Genomic DNA, 21,903 nt, shown 5'->3' with positions numbered 1-21,903 from the left:
TAAGTCGATTGAACAGAGCAACTGTAGAGCCAGACTGGATACATACTGCAAAAAGAAAACAAAATAGTTAAATGGAGGAAGGGACAAAAAATAAGACGAAGAATGGACGGAGGTGAAGGAAAGAGAAGTGTTAAAACAGGCCAGTTTAAATCTTGTTGAAAAGTTGGGTTGGGGTGTGTGGCCCGCTTCTCAAAACCCCTACCCTCTTTATGACCTAACCAAAAATTTGATACCATCGTTATGACCTAGTCCTTTGATCAAAACCCTGTTTCAGACCTGCATTATAATGAGTTACCTAGTTCAGACCGATGTTAAAGGCATTCTCAAGGGTTTTTTTTGATGGTCTTGAAAATGATAAAAAAGTTGCTTCTTCTAAATAACACATCCAGTTCAAGTCTAGAGTGAAATAACCATACCCCATTTATGTCCAAAATGGCCAAAATCAATAGTACATTAATTATGACCACAAAGGCTGAAAAACCATACCCCTTAGGGCCGCACATACCTGTATAGCCCCCCCCCCCCCCCCACAGGGGTTGGAATAACCCTGTGTATATGGGACTAATTAGGGTTGATAGAACTTAAATATATTTTATAAAATTTATATAACTAGGGAAGCTTGCATAGGGAGACAGCTTAAAGTTTTAACCCACAATGACTGAAAAGTACAAGTCACATGTACACTTACAATCTGCATTCTTTAGTGACTGCTTTTTCTTGGAAGGTTTTGAAATAACCTAGAAAGGGAAGAAAAGAATAGAGTAACCATACATGTAGGTATGACGTCTTGTATCCCATGGTGCATCGAGGATAAATGATGATGATGATACACCTTCATATTCAATGAGGTTAATGCATGGGTGAATGGTTTAACACACACAATGTAAATTGAATGTAAAAATACAGACGAACATTTTTTTCCCAAAACAATTACTAATAGTAATATACAGTATTAATGTACAGCTGTAAACAAGTCCTGTAATCTTCATTCATTTTTAATTACTTCAGTCTTTACTACATTTTATTATGGTTTATAACTTTAATGCATTGCAGTCATTCAAATAAAAACAAAAATGCAGAGTGGTCATACCTTTATCCGTTTTGAATTAAACGTACCACCATGGTCCCCATTTTGATATAATAACTGGATCAAAGAACAAAAGTACATGTAGCAACCAGTGTATTAATTATATGTACATGAATATAATTCAACTCCTTAACTTCCCCAAGAAATTTTAACTGTTACTATAAATTGTTAATAATAATTACTGTAATTATAACATACTGTGCTTCACCCCATGCAAACAAGCTTTTCAAATCCAGTCAAACAACAGCCAATTGATGTATACTTATAAGATGACCATCACAGCATCAAGAAACACACAGCCAAACACATATTAAATAAAGATGATAACCGATAGAAAAGCTAGCAAAGCTGCGTCCCTAATATTTCGTCCCAAAGGCTTGATCATGCAAAGAAGCCCAGAGTGGGATTAGGGAACAACAACTCTAATTCACAACATCACTTTAAAAGAAATTTTATCAATTGGAATTGGAAACTACTGTTAATCTACATTGATTTGCAAAAAGCAAGCTATTACTTAACAAAAGGTTCCAGTAATGAGAAGAGAAAAAAAGGAAGAAAATCATTAACATGTAATACAAAATTCCAAGAATTACAGAGACATAGGGTGCCTGTGCACAACAGAACATTTGCTTATAATACTATTAAGGTCAGGACACATGAGGAGACTAGCCCCTGCGACTAGTCCATGCAACAAGTCCCCTGAAGAGTTTACATGAAGAGACTGGTCGCAGGGACCTGTCCCACAAACAGTTCACATGAAGCACTTTGAGAAACATTAGTTGCAGGGACTTGTCCCAAACATTCAAACTGGTTTGAATTCGTGGGACTCGTCGCACTGGGACCAAAGTTTACATGTATGTACGTACAGGTGTGTACATTGAAGCTGCGTTCAAAAGTACTGTACATTCCTTATCCCTTTTTTTTTTTTTTTTTTTTACTAACCTTTAATGATAATTCAAAGTGTTTTCTTTTGTCTGAATCTGATATATATAATGTTTTGGCTGCACCATATCCCTAACAAAAGCACAAAATGTTCAGTTCCTGTTGAAAAATTACATGACTGTGTACTACTGCCCACAAAGTCACACTAACAGTAAGCATGTACTAGCTGTTATGTAAATATTCTCTTGGCAATCTACATTTATCGTAAATTTAAATGCTGCCCACTTTTCAGACATGTTTCTAAGATACAGTTATGTCATAGTCTGTGCTTTAAGGTAATTCCATCAAAATAGAACTCACAATAGATTTTCTTTCAAACTTTACCTGCTGGCTGCCAAAATTATCAAGAAAACTTAAAATTTGAAATAAAAAAAGGGGGGTCCTGGTATTCGTTTAGGAGCAGGAGGACCTTATTCAATAAGCCCCATAATCTCTGAAATTATATGCTTTCCGAAATGTTTACATTTGAACAATTCACCTTATGCTTTAAGAGAGCAGAAAAATAGGGAGAAAGAAGAGAGAAATACAACAATGGATGTATTGCATCAATCTTAAGGAGCACTTTGATGTACGTTTCATGATAAAGGCACTCGTATTTAGTTGACAGGGATACGATACATGACTGTACGTTCCAAGTGTGCAGTGTTCTCGAGGAAAAATGTTATTTTTTATGAGTGCCAGCTAATAATGCTCTCATTTTCAGTGATAGTTTTTTACTCTAGTAACAAAGAAATTGGTCTATATTTACTGTATAGAAAGAAGGTGATCTCTGCATTCAGACTATATAAAATAAAATTGCTAGGTCCCGGTACTTCTTTCGGAGCAAAAAAAAAGATGATTTGTCTCTCACAAGCCGAGCCATTTACAAAAAGCCACCATTTTGTTTATGTGGTCCATGTGCATGCGCTCGTGAGCACACACTAATGATGCAAACACTGTGCGCAGTAGGGATGCACAATGCAGTTCTGACGAATGACCTTAAACGATGGACATCTCCTAGTTTTATATTAAGAGACATGAAACTAGCAGGTAGTCATCGCGATTGAGTACATACAGTTCCTTCTTCCATGCCTACAAGTTACATACAGGTACAAGTACTTGAACACTACATGTACATTTATTTAATATAAATTATAATTATACATTGAACTCATTATCTCTTTTCTGATTGGATGAAAGCGTACATGTACAGTGAATTTTCAAAATCAGCGCCTGTGACATCATGTAGCTGCGGGTCAAGGACACTCAAGGTCATGGGTCATCATGTCATGTATGACTGAGGTGCATGATTTCTAAAGGTAATGTCAACTTCGTGCACTTTGTGCTGCTTGCTGTCGGTGAAGAAGCGAAAACATGACTTCCACTTTTTTTTTTTCGTTCAATGTATAATAAAACAATTATTAGATTTGCATTTTTTGATATCCAGAATAATCAGGGTCTCAGTAAGGGTTAACAGCCTCAGCCTTCGGCTTCGGCTGATAACCCCTACATATCTCAACCTTGATTATTCTGGGTATCACAAAAACCTCATCCAATAATTGTTTACAACACATCGTAAGCTACATGAGTTTCAATGTAAGATTCTCTGCTGAGTGATGTTCGACTTTTATTATATACAGTGTACATGTATCTTGTACAGTATTTAGTTTTATTGTTAGTTTTAAGAAAAAAATTTGCATGCGAAGACTGAATGTCAGGCCTGAAACAAAGCACCAGGCCTACAGTTGTCCCTACAGGTAAAATTGGCAAGCTTTAACGTTGGTGTGTAGTTAAGCATAGCAACTCACCTTATCTTCAATAATGAGTTGCTGTATTTCCTGTTCATTCTTGCTTCCAATACCAATAAAAGCCACTGGCTGATGCATCACTTCATCGTCTGGTGCTTGAGGCATCAGTGCCTGCCGATACTGCCAACCCTCTCCCACGAGGTAAACACAAGGAGGAGGGCAGAAAAACCTGAAGCATATTAAACACACGTACAGTGTATGACTGGCTAACTGACCGGGAGATGTGATGTTCTAATGATAAGAGGTTCCAGGCCTGAGATCAAGAGATCCAGGCTGATGTGACAAGCGCCTGCTTTTACAACTGCAACTTTGATTTGGCAAATCACGGCAGCAGCTTCACATGGGGACCCCAACACAGCCAATTTGTATGCTTGGGTTGGTTCCTTGGGGCTTCTAAAATGATGTGGATAATGTATGAATTTTACAACTTGAAAGTTAAAACAAACATCGGTGGAACAGTGACTCTAATGCTTGTTTGTTCTGGGCAGATTTTGGCCACTTTAAAATAGTCTCTGCCTGTTAAAAGGCAAATCATCTTATCATAGCTCCACCTAGATGTACATGAACTTGTACACATGTATACTTAACCACAAGTGTATGTTAGTTCACCACACACACCAGCAATTAGAAAACAGCCCTAAGAAAATATGCGTGCTGATTGGTTAAAAATTGTGTTTCTATAACTCGATAGAAACACAGAACTAGCACAAGCTGTTGATGTAATGATGGCATGAACAAAGAGAATTTACATTTTAATAATCAAAGTAAACGAGTTGTTTCCCTTTTTTTCGACAGGTATTTTCTAAAAGAAATAGAAAAAATGTTCTCTGTGTTTCTAGCAACAGTACAGAGTGAAAGTTTGGGAGAACTCGAAAAAAGCTGTTGAAACACTCCCCTGACACTCGTGTTCTCACAGCATTTCTCATTCTCCCAAACTTCCACTCGTGTTTCTATAACTTGATAGAAACACGGTACATGTTTTCTATTTCTTAAATACTGAAAATGTAGGTGAGTACATGTACATGTACAGAGTTGGAATGTAACATTCCTTATTCCTTTAAGTATCAACAACGATGAAATTTTACTCTGTACATGATGTTAAAACCAAAAAAAAAAAATCACCTTTTTTCATTGCCATAAGATTTTTGTGCCACCTTCGCATGGAAGATAATGACTGTTTGCTGGCCATCTCTTGGTACAACATCCTTCAGATATTTGTTCATGGCAACCTTTGACAGCCTTGGGTGGGTTGATCCTCTGCAAATGAAGAGAAACAACCAATTACCATGATAACTATGTCAATAATATCAAAATTGATCCTGACAGCCAGCACATACATGTATTATATTACACTTGAAATAAACATTTCCACTGTACGAGCAAGGTATCCAGTCATAGCAGATGATTGAATTGCATGTTGTAATGATCTAATAACTTAATCAGCCATACTTTAAGTGCCCATGGTAAAAGATTTAGATAAACACTTACGGGTCTTTGTGAAATTCTTCTTTATCTTCCTCATCCTCTGGGGGAGGAGACGGTGTTGTCGGAGGGCTAGGGTGACTCGCTGCCAGCTGCACAGCCAGGCTGCGGGGTTCTACACCAACTCTGACTGCCTCATGTCCTTGTTTGGGTGTTGATGTATAGCCACCAGCTACCCTATGGTAAGGTCCTCTTCCTAAAAGTGGAATAAACTGGTTGTATGATTGAAATCTTAAATCTCTTAACTGATTATCACACATCTTTTCCAATTTCAGTAGTGACAATTCAGAAGCACATCTTTCAAAGTTGGTTATATTTGATTGCATTTTCCGATCAACTGCTTCATTTGATTCTTCATCAGAATTTTTCAGCACTGACTCAGTCACCATGGTGACAAAAATCTGAACTTGTACTTTTAAACTGTTTGTCTTGCTGATGATACTCTACACAGAAGAGAGTCTCATGACCTTAGACCCCCTTCGAATCTCAAAAACTAGGACTAAGACCCCTTCCGAAGACCCCGTCTGAATCAAAAAAGCTAAGACCTAAGACCCTCTCTGAATCTCAAAAACCAAGACCCCCTCTGAATCTCAAAACCCAAGAGCCCTTCTGCATCTCAAAAACCAAGACCTAAGACCCCTACTGAGTCTCAAAAATTAAGACCTAAGACCCCATCCAAATCTCAAAATCTAAGACCTTAAGACCCCGTTCGAATTTCAAAAATTAAGACTTAAGACCCAGTCGGAATCTCAAAAACTAAGACCTAAGATTAATGTTAACTGATCACAACTACATGTATAAGACATTTGACGGAAGGGAACTTCTATTTCCTAAGACTGACACCAGTAGAAAATACTATTAGTTGAGATGAATAACGCAGAGTTTGTGTGATTTTGAAAAGTGCTAAAAAGAACTCAATGACAGCATTGATGAGAAAATTTTGTTCTGATGTACAGCATGGCTTCTGTCTTGGAACCAGTTTTAAATTTGTATTTATTTCCTGGCTATCTAACCCTGCCAATCATATGTACCATCTACTACATATGTGAACATGTACATAATCCTGATGAGACAATTCCTCAGATAACAGTACAACAACAGTTACATGTATTCATGAACAACTTCATTCCCATAGGAATGACTAGTAGATTTATTCTAAAACAATTAATAGAATATTCGTTCTCAATTTCTATGCATAAGAGGTGACTCTGGCTGCACCCTCATCAACTATCACATGATACAAATCTTGAGCTGTCATCTAGCAACAGTTATATAATAATACACACTATCTTAAATCTTTGGTTATTTTTAAGTTTCAAACGCCATGCCAATGTCGTTCCAAACTAAATTCATTATTTAAGTTTGACTCTGCCACAGCTGTAGCACGGCATTTGAAACAAGTTTGACTCTGCTGTGTAGCATGGCAAGCTCTGTCATGCTGCACAACTTTAGCACGGCATGGTCTCAAACGACATGCTATTGCCGTGCTGAACTAAATAAATAAATTATAACCACATATAAAACTGGACAAACTGGTTTCTCATGAGTGGGATGCATGCACGTAGAAACAGTTCCTGGGTACAAGTGTAAAAAAAAAATAGCAGCATTCAGGAGAACCCAGCTGCCGCCTTTTCTACCAGGGAATGTTTCAGAGGCTGAAGAAGATTCTTGCTCACTGGATCTGGATGAAGGAACAGATGTAAGCTCAAACTGCTCATCACCTGTTGAGTTTGGTGAAAAATCGGAAGTCGAAGAATATAGCGAATCGTTGGGTGAAGACAAAAAAGAGGTGTGAAATTAAACAGACCAGGATCACTAATCTTCTTCTTCTACCAATGGCATGGATTAATAATGCCTGCTGCAATAGTCGCTTTGTTCTCCTTGCAGCCTGGGCTTGTTTAAAAAACATTAAAGTATGCAAATGTTTGTCAAATTCTCCGTCAGGAGCACCGTCCCTCATTTTGGATTCATCCGTAATACTGCTGGTTCAAAATCGTCTCTTTTGTAAAAGCCCAGTGAATTAAGCTCAAAGTATGAAACCAAGTCATGCCAAAGTCATGCTACAATCAAGCCATACTGAATTTAGTTCGGCACAACTTTAGCATGGTGTTTGAAACAGGCCTAATTTAAAACAGAGGGTATATATGAGTGTCGAACCTTCCATATGTACACTCAAATTATCCAATAAATTAATCATAATTTTTTTTTAATGACTAAAGTAACAATATGTTGATAAACAGTGAATAAGAAATTGGCCTAAATGATTGTTTAAGGACATTCGCACGAAAATTTTCAAGTAGATAAATATTTTTGATAATTTTTACTACAATCGTCAGATAATGAGTTACCTGTGTCAGGAATGCAAAAAAAATGGGGGTCACCGACTTCATTTCAGAGACGAAGCATGGGGAAAACTTCCTGATTTTGAAAAATTGGTGCACATACATGTAATTCAGCTTGGTCTGCAGGGGTTTATAATTAAAAATCTTGAAGGTGGGTCAACGGAGGAAAATGGTCTTAGTCATATTTTGTATAAGTAGGTCTGTTGCATAAATAATTATTCCAAATGTTACCAACGTTTTCACAAAACTTAACCCTTCAAGAAAGAGGTATTTGAAATCAAAGATAAATGAAGAGATAAAAAGAACAGAATTTGATGGTCCATTTTACAAAAAAATCAAACTTCTACTTGACAGATTTGTTTCATTTTTTCGATAACATTGAAAATCGGTAGAGAAATTGATCCATCAAAAGAAAAACAGGGGTCACTGATTGTCCAAGATCATTAAATCCAGGAAAAGCTATAGCAATGGCGATCTGCCCTATCAATTATTGCTCATTTTTCACTTACCACGCATGCTCATGCATGATGTGGCATGTGAATTTGCACGCACAGTAAGGATGCGCAGAAACGATTAGCGCTCAAATGTCCTTAATATATTCTCTCAGCCAGCTGTCACTGAAAATATGTTTTGAAACCAGTAACAAGAATTATTATGTAAACATTGAGGTTAATAACCTGAATGTGTATCATCTTTTAGTGTTGTAAAATTGTGCAAGTATATGCATATATACTGCAGAGCCCCTCATAAAATTTAAAGTTCACCAAATTTATCATCAAATCCATCCACTCTTGCAGAAATAAATAACTTGATGGTTACATTATATTTATTAAAAAAAAAGACAGTTTTAACATACATGAATTTTTAACAGCACGTACAAAAAAAGAAAAACATAACACCAAAGTACATGTCCATGAACTATGAAGTTTAATTTACTGTATGTGCCACACTTAAAAATTAAATGTTAGGGCTGTCAAAATGATTTCAATCCAGTTTGATTTGTATGTTTCTTTGTCTCAGGATTATGGTAATAATTCTAGAACAAAGAAAAATACAAATAAAACTAGTTTGAAATCATTTTGACCTAAAATTTACTATAACATAATGTAAACTACGATATATACATACATGTACACATTCTTGTGTTGTAATAATTTGCCAATAATCATGACAATCATTTGAGCTGTTACATCAAAACCTAACGACTTAATTCATCATTCATGGCAAGACTTTCCGTATAACGTTTGACAACCGTTCCCGTGTTCCGAATACAAGAAAATGTACATTAGTTAAATATCGAAATAAAATATTTTTCATCTGCATACTCCTATATTTTTAGCTTATGCCAAATCTTCCCTTAAAATACATTTTTTTCTAAAATCGATGTTATAGTCTAATACTGTAAATCCAGGGTGTAAATATAGGTCTAATTCCAGAGCAAAGTTAAGCAAAAAAAAACTGATAATTTCACTGGGCAGGTTTAAACTAAACAATGGCATTTTCCATTTTCCATCATTTTGCCTTTTCGTTCAATTGCTTCCACGCAAAAGGTGAATGATACATGTAGTTCAAATTGGAGCAATAAACATTGACATCTTCGCCCGTGAGAAATTAAAAGTCCATCGCATGACCTCATTTTCCAAATAGTACAAACTCTTGTAACATGTTGACACCTAAAATGGCGAATCGAACATCAACAACCACAGGAAATGTAGGCTTACGTGGGAGAGGAAGTTGACCAAGCGACGAAACATGCAGTGATCAGCGACTCCACTGATAAATATTTAAACAAAGGAAGGCTGGTTAACATTTTACAATCTGTGTAATATTCAGGGAAAATTATATAAGCTTATAAGCCCAAGATCAATGAAAAGAAACGAAAACTGAATGGTGTTGACTTACGTGAGAATGTGCTTTCCGATTGCGTTGGAAGGCTCGCGGCTATGGTGGATGTGATAGGTGAGTGAAACACTGCTCCCTGGACGATTCCAGCCGAAGAAAAAACCTCCGATGAATTGAAGCTGCCACTTTCGATGCGAGGCCGTTTTACGTTTGTATACCGATGTCCCATATCCCTTGCTATCAACCCGGCGTGATTATAAATTGTAGTACCGTCTCCGTCGCCAGTGAAAATCGATCTCGCCCCATGTGAGTCAGACATTTTCCGAAAGCTTCGTTCGTTGAAGAAGAGTACTGCTCGCAGCGAAGAACGAAACTTTTTTTTTTTAGAAACCAGTTAAGACAGAGAAATTGTCCGGAAATCTCGTATCAAAAAAAACTGTAGGGGGCATAATATCAAAAATACGATTCACAGACGAGACCAAAACGAATCGCCCAGTAATTTAAGCTCCAAGTGTGGTAAAATTTCAAGTCTGCCAACGGCAAAACGTTCTCTCCCAAACACAAAACTGTCGAATTTTGAAGTTCAACACTCCATTATCCAACTTGGCAACGTGTTTTGTCCAAAGACTCCCTTATCACGTCAGTTTATACTCCTACAAATCGATAGTGCCAGCGAAAGAAGATGGCCACCGAAACACAAGAGCTCTCCTGATTTAGAGGCGAGACTTGGCTGGAAGAAACACTTTCTGTGTTGAAGTGCAGACGAACGAAACCCGCTATGCGCGGAAGAGATGCACTGGCGAACAATACATCGACAACAAAGTGAAGTGGAAGTCAGCCGCCGATGATTAGCGATGAGCGTGGGAACTTTTGTGGCAATTCAAGGCTCGTGAGAAAATTAACCCACACCATATATGGAGGTTATTTACAAACAGCGGCTCCAGAACAAAGAGTGCACGCGACCAGCTACCGAATCAACTTGGCCCACAGGGAATGTCCATATTCATAAATCGTCCACCAACATGTGGGCCTTTTGTGCGCTCAAGAGCGAGCAGTTCACCAGATTGGCCGAGCTACAATGAAGCCAGCTAATAGATGAAAATCTTTGCTTTGGCTCAGCTGTTTCCCAGGCAAAGATTCACACGGGAACACAAAGAAAGTTCGTTTTGTGTTGAAACAGTGGTGTCGAGGAGTTCAAACTTTAAAATGTGTGTTTAGAAAACGTCGTCGAAGTTGCCCTCGAACACACGGAGTTTTGCTATTTTCGGGCATGTCGACTTCAGTTGTTAAAGCGACGCATCGCACTTGTGAAAAACTTAACGTAAAATATCATGAAAACAAACTCAAACTTATAATGCTTTATAAGTTAGTAGCACTCAAAAGAGTTTCGATTCCACCTGTCCGGCTTGCTTGGAAGTTTCGAAGACCAAATAAATGCATTTAAGGAGCATATTTCTGCCGCTCTTCTTCTTTTTTTTTTTTTTTTTTTTTTTTCAGCTTTTCAGCTATATTGACAGATGCATTGTTTGGTCCAACTTTAGTTTAAAAAACCAAACAGTCTATCAACAATAGAAGATACGGTTTGCGACAGTCCAATAAATTTTGCGGCAGCCCAATATTGAAAAAAAACGATGACTAATCAATACTTGTGGTTAACAAGAAAAAGAACCTAACAGTTTTTGGTCTGAAAAAACTTCTTTGAAAAAAAATTTCCTCATCTTTTTCCTCAAATAAGTGAGATTTACTTGCGAAAGGTCGAGCAAACGCAAAATATTGCTGGATGATAATATTTTTTTCCCGGCATTCGTCAAACAAAAATATTCCTATTTTTATACTGGTCTGACAAGTGCTTTAGGTATTACGGTCCATCGCTTCATCGATTGCTAGATATTACCTTCTCTGCTTTCGTCATGGTTTAAAAATGCACGTTTTTCTGTCCGTTTATACGTAACAAGTGGTAATTTTGGAGTAAAACTTAACCTACCAACGGCTTTATAATTAATTTCTGGTCATTTCAGGGTTTTTTTCAAATTCATTGGGATTGATGCAACCGAGAGATACTATAAACTTGCTGTAATGCTTTCTTGTGTCATTGAAAATATTTATTTTCTAACGAACTTTAATTTTCAATTCGCTTTGATTTCAAAGTTTTACTCGCAGTTTTGAAAGCAAATAACATCTCTTTCTTCAGATAACAAGACCCATGGATGACAGATTAGAGTTTTCTAAAGAGCATGGTAATTCTAAGTAATATGAAAACAACAAGAAAAGAAAGCTTAACAGCTATGATTAGTGTAAATACGTTGAGAATAAATTGTGAGTAATTGAAACCGCCGAAAAAAATGCCAGTTGTGGGAGGAATATGAGAGAAATGGTTAAAACTACTGAACACACAAAGGGCGGACTTATTGAAGCACCTTCCAGCCTGCGGTTAAGGAAATTTTATGGAGCCGCAGAGCTCTACTCGATTGCTTTGTGAGTCAACAGAAATCAATTTTAAAAATGAGATGGTTAGATGCTGTGATCTTGCGCCATCATTCAACGTAGCGAAAGAGGCGCTGCCAAATTATACAAGTCAGTTAAATTACTGAGATCTTTAACTTTAAACCAGCAAACATTCCACATGGTCATGAGTAGGTAGGAAAGGTGTGCATACGAGCCAAGTGATCCACTAGGCCGCAGCTTATCCTGGTTTCTGTAGCATGAAGCGACTAGGAGAATTTCTGCTCCCCCCTGGGTGGGTCGCAGAATTACCCCCCAGCATTAAATTCGCCGCTATTTATTTGTACACTTGGGTTGAGAGAGGGCAGTATGAGAGTTAGGTGTCCAGTGCCCATTTTCACAACACAGGGACCCAGCTAAGACTCGAACATGGACCGCTCCGCCCGAAGACGAGCGCGCTAACCCATAAGGTCCCCACAAGGTCAGGAGAAGAAAAGAATTTCAAAATCGAAAGGACTCAAACATGATTCGCGATTGTAGCGAAGAACATGAAAAGTTGTATCAATCATCTCTGCTGCGCACGTCATTTCTAACACAAAGGAATATTGCCGACCTCTATTTATGAATGACATCCGTTGATTTTGAAGTCTCACTATTTCAGCACGACTATTCAATTTGATTTTATCGACGTAAGCCGCTGAGAAGCACTTGACACTGCAAAAGATTTCCGCCCAGCTTGTCCCAGTGGTGAAACGTCACTAATAACCAAAACAGCCGAGTCTATTTCAGTACGAAGCTCATCTAAGCCGATCACTCGTTAGCAATCAGACGAATAACGGACACTCCCCTGGGTTCAAAGGCTTCAAACCATGTACTGTTGAAAATCCCAAGATTGTCACGGTAGTATTAATTAAACCACTATATAACCTACTAGATTACAAATTTCATTTGCATCATAATAATACACAACCCGGAGCTGTTTTGTAATAAAATCATGTAAGTTAAACATGTCAGTAAAACCACAAAAACAGACTTTAAGAGGACTCCGTGACATGATGACGAACATCCTGTGATTTGAAGACGACCAACACTTTTAAAGGAAACAAGAGAACTGTACTTCGTCGTTCATGCTAGATATAGCCTGCAAACAGCTAGGCTCTCGGCGAAGACGGAAAAAAATTCGCTGAGGAAAGCCGGAGTGGACGAGCGCGAAACTGAAGAATTCGGAGAGCGAAGCGATCGGGGCGCTTCGTTCGGTGTCGCCGGGAGTCTGATCTTCAAAGAAAACAGGAAAGAGTCCCAGGAGGAGAGCGGGGTGGGGGGGGGGGGGGGGTGGGGTGGGGGGGAGGCTCTTAAATGAAAAAGTCGGGGATGCTCGTCGTATTGAATTAAACCCCTAAAGGAAGGCAAAACTAATACAAAACAGTAATTGGGTAATGGATAATAATGTTGTAATAATAATGTTAAAAGTTTGTGGATTCATGATCAGTGAAAAAAAAATGAGTTACATCGCTGAGTTGATGTTTGTGACGACGGTGATAAAAAGAAATGACAGCTGAAATTTGTCGAGCCAAGTTTCTTGGTTTCATTGATAAATCTATACAGCGGAAAAAAAAAAAAAAAAAAAAAAAAAAAAAAAAAACAGCTAAAAGAAGCCAAATTGTGCTTACGCAAAATGTCGTGCAGTGGTATCAGAGAGCTACTTTGAACATGATAGCAATGTTTGGCACTCACGTGAAACATGTTTGCTTAGTTTTTGTTTGACGGCGGCTGACGTTTTTTTGTCTGCCATTCAGTCCGTGATTCTGTTGGTAAGTCTATTTCTTGCGGAGTCTCCCACTGGAGTTGGCAAAGACGTCATGATGCATCCGTTACAAATCTGACAGGAAAAAAGAAAAACAAACAAGCAAAAAAAAAAAAAAAAAACAGTTCAATGTCTTGATCACTGAATTTCTTATGGATCAGCTGTAGCGCTTGCAACCCGGCAATTTATTCTTTATTCTCTTTTTACCATCATATCATTGCGTTATATCCTGATTAAATTAGATCACATAATAGCCAATCACCACAACCGACTTATAGTCCGCAAAGGAGAGAGGAAGCCTCTCATTATAGAGACACTTTTCCGCATACACGTATTTGTTGATCGTATTTTTATTGTGTTGACTTTTTTTTTTCTGATTTAGTGTTGCAGCTCTCTCTTGCAACCTTGTAAACTTCGTTTATTTATTGGTTGATTTATTTATTATTTAAAGCTTATTTATCTACTGCTTGTTTATTTATTGCTTAGTTATTTATTGCCTTTTTATCTATTGCTTATTTATTGATTGTTGATTTATTTATTTATTTATTTATTTATTTATTTATTTATTTCTCCTCCTACTTCGATGCTCAGGAGAGATAGTCCGGCCGGTCAGATTAAAATAAGATCTCTGTGATCTAAGCAATCATGGAATGTGTTTTATTTTAACGATCTCCATGACTGTTGCCAGAAAGTAATTAGGAAAATGAAAAGTACATGACTTGACTTCAAGATAAGTTAGCTACCTATGGAGATAAACTGAGATAGATGAATCTAAAAATAGTCAAGATGCGACATCGGAGTGACTAAAGAAAGTTACAAAGTAAGGCGATGTTTTCGAAGCTTATTTAACAACGTGGTAAAACACGTTGCATTGTCAGAGTTTAAGGCTGTTATTACGAACAAATAACCTCGATCATATAAGCATTGCAATTGCATAAAAAAATATCTATGATCAATGATAGAAGATTCTATTGACCAATCAGAGCGCGCGTACAAAACTTGTCAACAAGAAGGACCATGAGAGTATTGCTCTGCTCGATTCCACTTCTAAGCTTTTCTAACCATGAAAAGTTTTCCTTTACAATAACCTTGATGACAATTCACGCTACCACATAGTTCAGCAGGTCACTTCTATTCGTAACTGACTCCGTCGCAATCCAGTTTTTATTCGCCAATTTAGCTCTTGCGTCAAAGCATATCATCACCTGATTACGTGACCTGAGTCACGTAATAATCAATTATAGAAGGACATTGGATAAAAACGTTCACAAGGATCTCGTGCGGCCGTTCTTCTCGTCCCCAGGATCTCGCGCAGCCATTTTTTTTCTCGCGCTTTTCTTTCGCGTCACGCACGACGGACTAAGCGAAAGAGGGACTACTCGTAATCTACAATTTTTCACCAATCTACGACGTTTGATGTCGAAAAACTACATTGAACAAAACGGAGCAATCTTTAAATATCACAGACAGTGAAAAAAAGTCGCAGTTTGGCGTGAAATAACGAAGTTAAGACTGTTATCCTCGGTCCACTGAATGTCTGCCAAAATTCTCGAAACGAGAAAAGGACAACCCTGGTTATTAAAGAAAATGCCGACATATAATTCTGCTTACATGCGTTTGTAGCCATAGTTATAAAATGCTTGACATCAGAATAATACAAAATCTAAAAAAAATGTTTCTTTCGTCAGGGTTTGTTTTTAAACGCTTAAATACATTGCCGTATACAGGCAACTAAAGGTCAATAGGACATTTAACGACCGCAATATATGCGGTATATACCGCAATCACAATTTACACACCAATTGTAACATCCATATTAGTTGCCCATCACAATGAAAAACACACAGACACTTAGCAACAAAAACCACAAATATGTCCTAAAAAAAAATCAACGCTCTTAGTGAGCTTAAGGTGGAGAAGAGATAGAGTTTCACTAGCAACTTTGATGAACTTTCCGCGATGACGGTCAGTATTTACAATGTGTGCATACTTCCCGTCTTCACCGAAGCTGATTAATTTTTGAGCATTAATGTTCTTATATGACACAAAAATCATGTATTAGTCAAACGTGTAATTCATAGGTGACAGACATACTCCGATGCCGTCAAAGGAAGACTTCGTTTTAGCAGTCGTTACCTAACTATTTGCAAATGTTTTTCCACGCTAATTTGTGAGTTAAATCTGTCATTTACGCTACTGCAAGCTAATAAACAGATAAAGGTAAGTGGCTGGCAATTTTCCTTCACGTTTGATCCAGACTACGTTATAACGATCAAACTTTCGATAAACGACAATGTCCTTAGCCTACTTACCAACAGTTTCAAGAAGCCTCCCTTCTATAACTAATGTTGTTTTTCAGCAGTTCATTGACAGTTCCAACTTTTACCGCCGCGTGATTTGATCAGGATTCTCACGCCACGTCCGATTTATTTATGTTTGCCCTGAACTTGAAAAGCTTCCTGAAGGAGCACGCTATTGTCATGAAGACAAAAGAAATTATACGCTTTATTACGCGGACGAACCTCTAACGTATTGTATCGCTGTGAATTTTTCAGGGGCTTTCGGACTTTTGAAACTCCCTCTACATAGATATCACAAACAAACTGTGTCGACGGAAATCAAACAACATTTTTCGTTTACCACGTTCTGACCACAAATAACTCAACAAATCCTCGGTCTTTTCATGGCCTTTGAAAAAATCACTATGCACTGCAATTTTTAGTGGCACTTGCACAACGATTCATTTCAGCAAACAGAAGAAGGCGTAAGTCATGTATTTTGAATGTAAACTTTTCCAATCTAATTATAAATGAACACGATAAATGTTCTCAATGTCTATAATCGATGTTCTTAACTTAGCTTGGTATCCCTTTTACTAAAAATACTGTTTGTCATTTACATTGTAATGTTTACGCCCGAGTGAAGTTCCCACGCCTGTTTAGATATGAGACAATAAGCCTGTAAGATCAATTCTGATTTGACCCTCTTAAATCTTTTTCCTTGCCTTCCTTTTTCTTTTCACCTAATCGCGATTTTCGAACTGTAGTTTTCGCTCATTGTCGATAGTTTTCGATACAACGTGCCAATGAATGAAGTGTTTGAAATTCCCGCACAGTAAAGAGTGAACACAGACGGGATGTCAAACTATTACAGAACACGAACACCGAACATGCGCAGTTGTCATGAACCAGTGCCGCACTCAGACTAGTTTTCACCAAGCAGAGATCAAGAAAAATTCTGAGGCTACTCTCTTTAGAAAAAAAAAAAAAAACAATACTTGCTTTAATGAGAGTGATGTTCTACAGAAGCCAACAGTGTCCTCTTTTGTAACTGTGACTAAACTGTAAGTGAGGAATAGGAGACAATGTGAACTGAATCAGATTATGGAAATCAACGCTTCTAATTTTTCAGTATAGAGACGTTTTCCAGTGTTTGCCCTTAAGTGTACATTCTGACTACAATCACTCTACGAAAACATCAATGCAATCTTTTACGACCGAAATGATGTTTTGTTCAATATGTCAAGGTACAATGTGTTTTTTCGCTTGTCCAAGAGTAAAGTTGTCGAAGGACAGTTCGGCAAAAGGAGAGTATTTCGCGTTAAAGGCAGGTATACATTTCTCAAGTATCACCTTCAACGTTTCTTTTTTATTTCTGTGTCATTTAAAACCATGGTGAAGAAGTCCGGAGGACCCTCGGAATAAACGTAAAACTTCATACTTTCCCGGGTATATTTTCAAATGACGAGTATAGATGCAAACTTGTGCCCAGTCCATTAAATTCCGAGGTTAATTCGTCGCGCGATCTGATAGCGTGACGAGTAGAATTTCCTTTTTTTTTTTCTTATTCTGCCCAAGCACTATTAGTCCTCCCTCATTTTTTCGCTCGCTCGCCCTCCTTTTTTCGCTCGTTTCCAGCTAACGAGAGCTTGGAACAGGCTAGAAGAATTCTCAAACGAGGAGACGGACGACAAAAGAGGACACTCCATGGCAAAATGGTAAAAAAGAGGGCTAAATCACTGATATTTAGCATGTAACAGCGAGCTTATTAGGCAGCGGGATTTTTTTTAAGTGTGTAGCATTTCTACCAAATGTGTTGTGGTTGACAGTAAAATAAAGCAAATAAATAAAGCACCCTTGATATTGTTTGTTTCAGTATGTACATAACTCGTTAGACATATCGCAACCGTTCTCTCCTGGAGGGGTACTCCCTTACATGGGCTATATAGGTATGTGCGGCCCTAAAGGGTATTTGTTCTTCAGCCGCTTTGGTCATGAATAATATATCGATTTTGGCCGCTTTGGTCTTAACTAGGGTATGAGTAGTATAGAGCGCACCCATACTACTGGTATGGTTTTAGCACCCTAGTCTTGAATTGGGGATGTTTCTTAGAAGAAGCTACATTTTCATCATTATGAATAAGACCGTCAACAAAAGCCCTTCATAACTTATGTTTAGGGCAACTGTGCCAGCTACAAAGGTCATTAATAGGGTATCGAGTTTTTGGCCAGGTCCTAAATAGGGTAGTGAAAATCGCAGATTTTGCTCATATGGGCGCACACCCCTACCCAAATTTTTTGGGAGTACCCCCCTTCAGGCGTGCTATACCAACTTATGAGCTCACTCTGAGTTGAGCGGCTCAAGCCACGGCATCAAAGATATCAACGACACCTGAAGAAACTTTCGGAATGACCCTTGCAATGACATCAATTAACTGAGTTACAATAAACGGTGTGCAGAAAAGACTGATTTTGTCTGGGGTAACATTGTATAAAATTAAGAGCATACAACCATGTAGACTAAACAGGAGACACAGATAAATATAACATTATTGTAGATCTATTATTGCTCTACATACAAAACTTATTCTGCAACCAAATCCAACCGGTTCTGTCTTATGGCGCAACAAGCCTGTCGTATTACATGATTTTAAACCAAACCTGGTTTGCCTGTTCTTTTCCGGCTTGTTTTTTAATCCATCTCCTTACACATCCCTGTGTCACTTTATGACGTTACGTTTTGTTTTCCTTTCCCCCATCCTAACATGCGTCCGCCCTCTTCCATCTTGACTATGACGCGACTAAGCCACCATCTTGACTATTCAATTCATCTTAGGGTGACAAAGCCGCCATCTTGAATTCGTCTCAGGGCGACAAGACCGACATCTTGAATATGAAGTGCGCCCTAAGGTAATGCCCCTTACTACTGGTTCGTGAGCTCACCTCCGCTTACGACGCCCCGCGTTCGACTTATGGGGTGCGTTAAATTTGTAGCTAGTTTTCTTTAGTTGAAATTTAGCCCTTCATTTATTAACCGAGCAGGAGGTCTGTATAGGAGAATCTCGACCAAGGTCGAGAATACAGACCTGGAACACAGTGAAGTCTGTACAAACGACCAAGGTCAAGATTCTCCGATACAGATCAGACCGACTAAGCTCGGTTAATAAGAAAAACGTAATTCGTTTAATTTGACTGGTATTTTGCTTGCGAAAGGCGATGAGCTGAACTAAAATCTGCCAAAGTTTGCTTGATTTTTTACCGTTGTTTATTCTCATCAGGCTTTTCGGCACTTCCATTTAAAAAAACAAAATAGTCAAATATTTTTGTATTTTAGTTTGCAACTTTTGCACCGCAAAATGTAACAGGTCTAGATGTGTCTATACCGCGGTCAATATCGATTTCAGCCAATCAAATTCGTGAATTTGGTAGCCCCCAGTCCTTGTGAGACACGGCCATATAATAAATGCATAATACTGATAAGAAGAAATCAAAGTTTATAATAAAACGTCTAAAAAGTCTGAAATAAGGTTCTGTTCATGTAATATAAGTGAAGTAGGAAAAGTTATTTAGATAGATAGAAAGAAACTGAACCACCTTTTGGCAGTGTAAACACATCTCTGTTACGGTCGTTAAGTATGTCGTCACATTGTGACCAACTGACAAACACATCGACATCTGAAGCCACTCAATCGTTTACGACTGTATCACCGCTAAATGTAATAACAACGCTAAATGTAATACCAGCCGTAAATGTAATAAAAATTAACTCTAAATGTAATATTAACCGCAAATGTAATAAAAATCAACCCTAAATGCAATAACTTACCCCACCGTAAATGTAATACAAGTTAACCTCAAATGCAATAACATAGTGTTAAAAGTTCCCTTACGGTTACCGGGCATCACTTGAAGTCTCGGTGATTTTTTGTGAACATTGCCAAGGATCTGCATAGTTCCGGTCAAAGCTTAACTGGTAACTTCTGAAGATTTCTCAAGAAAATAGCCCTTCTGATGGTCGAGCATTTGCAAACATCATTTCCGAAATTCTTTGCAACGGATCGCGCAATTACATAGCCCACTTTCGAAAATAGTGGAAGCCTGGGCGAGAGAAGGCGTACGCTCAGTTGTGGGATCGTTTGGAGGAGCACGAGGTGGAAAACAAATGTGCGAGCGCCGCCAAACGATCCCATAATTGATCCCTCACCCATACTCACTCCAGGTTTACACTTTTTTTGAAAGTGGGCTATTATTAGAAGTCCTTCTGGTTGTGTTCAAAAGATTTTGATAAGACGGTAGTATGATAAAACAGATAAAAATATACTGATGGTACAGTTGATATAATGATAACTTTAATAGCAACGATACTCATTCATATATAATCACAACTTATTTGTAAATTAAATAAACATATTAGAAAAACGTATTCATACCCGTATAGGTATGGTATGGGAGTAACCCCCGGGGGCAATCTGCCTAACGGTTTAGTTAGTAAACGTGATTAACCGTGATTGGGTAATCTGATAATCTCTTGAAGTGATATCATATCACTGATGATATTGATGCCACTTACGCCTTTGCCACCCTTAGTAACGTGTTATTACATTAAAGGTTAACTTGTATTACATTTACGGTTGGTCAACTTATTACATTTAGCGTTAAATTTTATTACATTTACGGTGGGGTAAGTTATTACATTTAGGGTTGATTTTTATTACATTTGCGGAAGTATCACATTTAGAGCTAATTTTTATTACATTTACGGTTGGTATTACATTTAGCGTTGTCATTACATTTAGCGGTGGTACATACGACAATGAACTAGCATTGGGTGCAAACTGTGCTTCAGCCAAGGAGCTGCAAAATCACTGTTTATATACAGTGAGTGGTATTTAACATAGGAGAATATTGTAACGAGATTTTTTTCCTTTGAAAACAAACCGGAACCGGCGAACTCTGAATGCTTCAAGAACGAGATAACTAAGACGTCTCTGCGGAGAAAATAAAATACAAACGGTACACTCGCTTGCAAGGAAGAGCCGTTACACTCTTGGGTACTGGGATCTAGCCACGAACTTGACAAGCAGCAACAACAACAACTCAGCTTTGGTTCCAACAGCAGTGTTTATTTTCTCTGGATAGTACTTTGAATTTAATCAAAATGTTATCGAAAAAGCTTTGCGACTGCGATCGCTTATTTATGACTTTTACCAGCGTCTATTGTTTAAAACATATGACAAGTGCACTAAGATAACGACGAGAAAAAAAATTACAACGAATATGAAGTCCTTTGAGGATAGTGCAACCTTTAAAAAATGCTAGTTTTAGCTCAAGAATTTATTGTTACAAGTGCTCGTTACTTGGACGGGAAAGTTCGAACTAAATTACTCTAAATTAAAAATAACGAATTCTCGCTTAAAACAACTAACCCAACATTCATTACTGAAACTGGACGAAACAGCCAAAGTATACATAGCTCCAAGCGTTCGAACTTTCACTAAGACGAGTTAGCAGATAACAGGTAGTTAAACAAAGTCCTATTGAACTGAACGAACTTCGGTCATGAAACTTATTAGCAAAATAATCCACAGGCTTAATTAGAAACTGGCAAAATGTAATAACAGAGGAAATATCTTGTAATTAAACTTTAGCAAATAAAGCTGCTGTTGGCTTTTGAAAATGTAATGTTTAAAAATTATGACAAGTAAACACAAATTTAAATATTGATAATAATTACGGCGGAAATTAAAAATTGTATCGAAGCGAAGACAAAGGCTAAATGCGAATAGCCGGCAAGCAAATATTCATTGAAAAACGGACTCAAACTGTTACCACGTTATCTTTCTAGAGCTAAATATATTTCACTACCAAAACTTAAACTTGAATGGATATTATGAGC

The 21,903-nt window shown here is 37.8% G+C and overlaps 1 protein-coding gene across 8 annotated transcripts in view; it reads right to left on the bottom strand.

The window, feature by feature from the left end:
* LOC145500474 (recombining binding protein suppressor of hairless-like) overlaps positions 1-13,791 on the bottom strand; it is a 25,642-nt gene extending 11,851 nt beyond the window's left edge. For 4 of the 8 annotated variants that reach the window (XM_081480000.1, XM_081479997.1, XM_081479996.1 and 1 more), the window contains exons 1-8: positions 9,543-10,785; positions 5,305-5,494; positions 4,939-5,073; positions 3,817-3,985; positions 2,030-2,101; positions 1,091-1,144; positions 689-737; positions 1-45 (exon numbers count right to left, since the gene is read on the bottom strand). The exon at positions 1-45 is cut by the window's left edge and continues 93 nt beyond it. In XM_081480000.1, coding sequence (XP_081336126.1) covers positions 1-45; positions 689-737; positions 1,091-1,144; positions 2,030-2,101; positions 3,817-3,985; positions 4,939-5,073; positions 5,305-5,494; positions 9,543-9,801 — 973 coding nt within the window. In that variant the 5' untranslated portion in view covers positions 9,802-10,785. Of the gene's footprint in view, positions 46-688; positions 738-1,090; positions 1,145-2,029; positions 2,102-3,816; positions 3,986-4,938; positions 5,074-5,304; positions 5,495-9,542; positions 10,802-13,658 lie in introns of those variants that run through there. The other 4 variants (XM_081479994.1, XM_081479992.1, XM_081479993.1 and 1 more) reach the window with 4 other exon arrangements.
* Between the last annotated feature and the right edge of the window lie 8,112 nt (positions 13,792-21,903).

The sequence above is a fragment of the Orbicella franksi genome, chromosome 10 (genome assembly GCF_964199315.1).
Source record: "Orbicella franksi chromosome 10, jaOrbFran1.1, whole genome shotgun sequence".
Lineage (NCBI taxonomy): Eukaryota > Metazoa > Cnidaria > Anthozoa > Scleractinia > Merulinidae > Orbicella > Orbicella franksi.
The sequence above is the reverse complement of the archived record's forward strand: the minus strand, read 5'-3'. Positions and strand labels throughout refer to the sequence as shown.